At 38.8% G+C, this 3,933-nt stretch overlaps 1 protein-coding gene across 1 annotated transcript; it reads left to right on the forward strand.

Moving 5' to 3' along the window:
- The first annotated feature begins 834 nt into the window (after positions 1–834).
- LOC109207468 lies at positions 835–2,823 on the forward strand. Its single transcript, XM_019370398.1, has 5 exons — positions 835–1,263; positions 1,315–1,928; positions 2,034–2,342; positions 2,421–2,583; positions 2,626–2,823. Exons 1-5 carry the CDS (start codon positions 835–837, stop codon positions 2,821–2,823), a joined length of 1,713 nt encoding a protein of 570 aa, XP_019225943.1.
- Positions 2,824–3,933: the final 1,110 nt, after the last annotated feature.

Below are 3,933 nucleotides of genomic sequence, written 5' to 3' on the forward strand. Positions count from 1 at the left end.
GCGAGTTGCCCAAACTCATAATTTAACACCTCGTACACCTACCCGTGCCACCACAACCCATATGAGCACATTATCTAAAGCCAGACTAAAGCTCATCCCGGCTACCTTAGCTCATAAGCCTTAGAACCAAATTCTAACATCCGTAATTCTCTACCTGGACAGATTCTAACATATGAACACCACCTGAATCTCAACCTGTTATATCAAAACATGATCATGCACCCATGCTTCATTCACACAATGCACGGAATAATTATTGAGCCTATAATAACATCCTCCAAACCCATCTGAATCACCCCCAAGTCCCCGGAGACCCTGTCCAATCATACCAACTAGTCCCAAAACCTTACATCAACCTACTTGAGGTCTCAAATCACACCAAACAACATCAAAATAATGAATCGCACATCAATTCAATCCTAATGAACTAATGAACTTTTAAACTTCTAAAACTCATGTTGAACTATGCCAAACCAATCCGGAATGACCTTAAATTTTGCATGCAAGTCTCAAATGATACAACGAGCCTATAACAACTACCTAAAATACAATCCAGATCTGATATCAAAAAAACCTCCAAATCCAGACATAGGCCTAAGTCCAAAATTACCATCCGGACCTACCGGAACCATCAAAATTTCGATCTGAGGTCGTTACTCAAAAGTCAAACCTTGGTCAACTATTTCAACTTAATGCTTCCATATTGAGAATTATTCTTCCAAATAAACTCTAAATGACTTGCAATCACAGGCAGATTACTGGAAAACTTCTCTAATTGGCTATATAATTAGAGAAAATCCTTACGAAAAAGCTATAGAAAACTTTGTGCTAAATATGTGGAATTTTGTTACTAAGCCTCATATCCTGATTCATTCTGAGGGCTACTGTATTTTCAGATTCCATACTATAGCTCATAGGGATCAGGTTCTTCAATCAGGGCCATATACGTACAGGAACAAACCTATGATACTAAAGCTTTCGGAAATTGACTTTTCATTTAATAAGGACATTTTAAGCACAATTCCAGATTGGGTGAGGTTTCCTAGACTGCCTGTGGGGTTTTGGTCAACTAAAGCCCTAAGAAAAATGGCTAGTGTAGTGGGGAATCCCTTGTACACAGACAAGTACACTGCTCACTATGAGAAAATATCATATACTAGAGTGCTTGTGGAGGTAGATGCTGCTTATCCTCTGCCAGAGCATATACAGATAGAATCTCCTTATAGCCCTATGATTCAAATGATTGAATATGACTGGAAGCCTGCATTCTGCAATGAGTGTTTGAAATTTGGGCATGATTCTATTGATTGCTAGTATAACACTAAGTCTGATGAAGAGCAGGAATCTAAGGAAGAGGGCAGGCCAAGGAGACAGAGGAAAAGAACAAAGAAGCAAGGAAAAACTGTTAAGCAAGCATGGCTTGTTAAAAAGGTTCAAGTGAACACAGAACCTAATCCTCAGGAAAACTTAACAGTGCAAAAGGAGCATACCCATGGAAGAAATAGCATGGAAAAGGCCAGTGAAATCATAGAGAGTCCACAGCAGAATGTTACTTTGCCTCAAACAAGTAATGGAACAAATCCAAGTGAAATAAACTGCAGCAATACTGTGATGGATGGTAATATGGAAAAGGGCAAGGCAATTGTTGATATGATGGATAAAGGAAGAAGAGGACAACAGATAGACAGGGCCACCAGGCCCCCTAATGTTCAAAACCCAATGATCATTGTAACTTGGAATGTTAGGGGGCTAAACCAAGCCCATAAGCAGAAAGAGGTAAAAAATTTCCTAGCTACAAATAAAATAGATGTTATGGGTTGCATAGAAACTAGAGTTAAGGAGCATAAAGCTAAGAAAATTCAAGGAAAGATTGAAAAGGGCTGGAATGTATGCTGCAACTATTCAAATGCTGTGAATGGGAGAATTTGGTCACTTTGGAAAGCTCATATTCAAGTTCAAATTATCCATATGACAGACCAATTCATCTAGTGTTGTATTGAAGATACAAACAGTCAGTTTAAAACTAATTTTAGTATCATATATGCTCAAAATGATGGGAATCAAAGGAAAAAGCTATGGAGAGATCTTAGAGGGCTAACTATACCAAGTCAGGAGGCTTGGCTTCTTAGTGGAGACTTTAATAATGTTCTTAGCTCTGAGGATAGAATTGGTTCCCCTGTCACTGATGCTGAAATAAAGGAATTTAAGGATGTCATTGATGATTTACAACTCACCCCTCTTAGTGCTAAAGGGTGGCATTACACTTGGACAAATAAGCAAGGTTCTGATTCTAGGGTGTATAGCAAGATTGACTGGGCTTTGGGAAACTACCAATGGATCCAGTAGTATGGGCATATAGAAGCTGATTTTTTGAACCCATCAGTGTCTGATCATTCCCCTATTCTAATCAAATGTGGTAGACAGCAGCTAATGCATCCAAAACCATTCAGATTGTACACAAACATCATGGAGCTTCCTCAATTTCAGAACATTATGCAACAAGTATGGAAACAGCACTATGAAGGAGCACCTATGCAGCAGATATGGAGTAAACTGAAAAACATGAAGGAACAACTAAAGGAGGTAAATGCATATATGGCTTCATACAAATAGAGACTTGAGCAGGAAAGAGAGAAATTGGATATTATACAAACTCAGATCAAGCAGAACCCTTTATCACAGTCTCTTTTCAATGAAGAGAAAATAACACTAGCTGAAATTGAGAAGTGGAGCAATGTGGAGGAGCAAGTAATGAGGCAGAAATCCAAGGCCTGCTGGATTGAATGTGGAGATGCTAACACAAAGTATTTCCATGCCCAGTAGAAGATCAGACCCAGTCATAATAGCATAACTTCCATATATACAGATGCAGGTGTGAAATTAAATGAGCCCAAATTAGTTGAGCAGGAGTTCATTAGTGTCTTCCAGTCATTGATGGGAGACTGTGCTACTGAGATTCCATGTGCTAACACAACTATTATAAAGGAAGGATCTTGCTTAACTATATCACAACAAAAATCATTGATACAGGAAGTTACAATGGAGGAGATCACAGAAGCAATTAAGGAGATGCCTAAAGACAAAGCACCAGGAGTGGATGGATTCCCTGTGGAATTCTTCACCAGGAACTGGGAACTAGTGAAAGAGGATATATTTGCAGCAGTTAAGGATTTCTTCTCCAATAACAGAATGCCTCAAATGATAAATACAACAGCCATTGCTCTAGTCCCTAAAGTGAAAGTACCAACAACAGTCAAAGATTATAGACCCATTGCATGTTGTACCACTCTATATAAGATCATCTCTAAAGTCATTACAAGGAGAATGAAAAGTGTGATTGGTGGATTGATTGGGCAGGCTCAGTCAGCTTTCATTGAAGGCAGAAGCATAGTTGATAATATACTTCTTAGCCATGAATTATTCAAAGGATATTCCAGAAAAGGAGTATCTCCTAGATGTGTACTGAAGGTGGATTTAAGGAAGGCCTATGATACTCTGGAATGGAACTTTCTTAGACAGATGCTTATTGATCTTGGTTTTCCAGCTAAGTTTGTGCAGTGGATAATGACCTGTGTTACAACTGTATCATACTCCTTGGTTTTGAATGGTGGTTTAACAAAACCTTTCAAAGCCAAGAGAGGGATTAGGCAAGGAGACCCTATGTCCCCCTACCTATTTGTTATTGCCATGGAATATTTGAATAGAGAACTGGGGCAGTTGCATAAGAATGGTGACTTTAATTTTCATCCTAAGTGCAGGAAGCTAAACAGCACACATGTTTGCTTTGCTGATGACCTGCTAATGTACTGTAGGGCTGACATTGAATCCATCAAGATTTTAAATGCTGCTTTTAACAGATTGTCAGTTGTTTCTGGGCTACAAGCAAATGCAAGCAAAAGTGCAATATATATGGCTGGAATAAACCAAGATGCT

Source organism: Nicotiana attenuata, unplaced genomic scaffold, assembly GCF_001879085.1.
Source record: "Nicotiana attenuata strain UT unplaced genomic scaffold, NIATTr2, whole genome shotgun sequence".
In the NCBI taxonomy this organism is placed as follows: Eukaryota; Viridiplantae; Streptophyta; class Magnoliopsida; order Solanales; family Solanaceae; genus Nicotiana; species Nicotiana attenuata.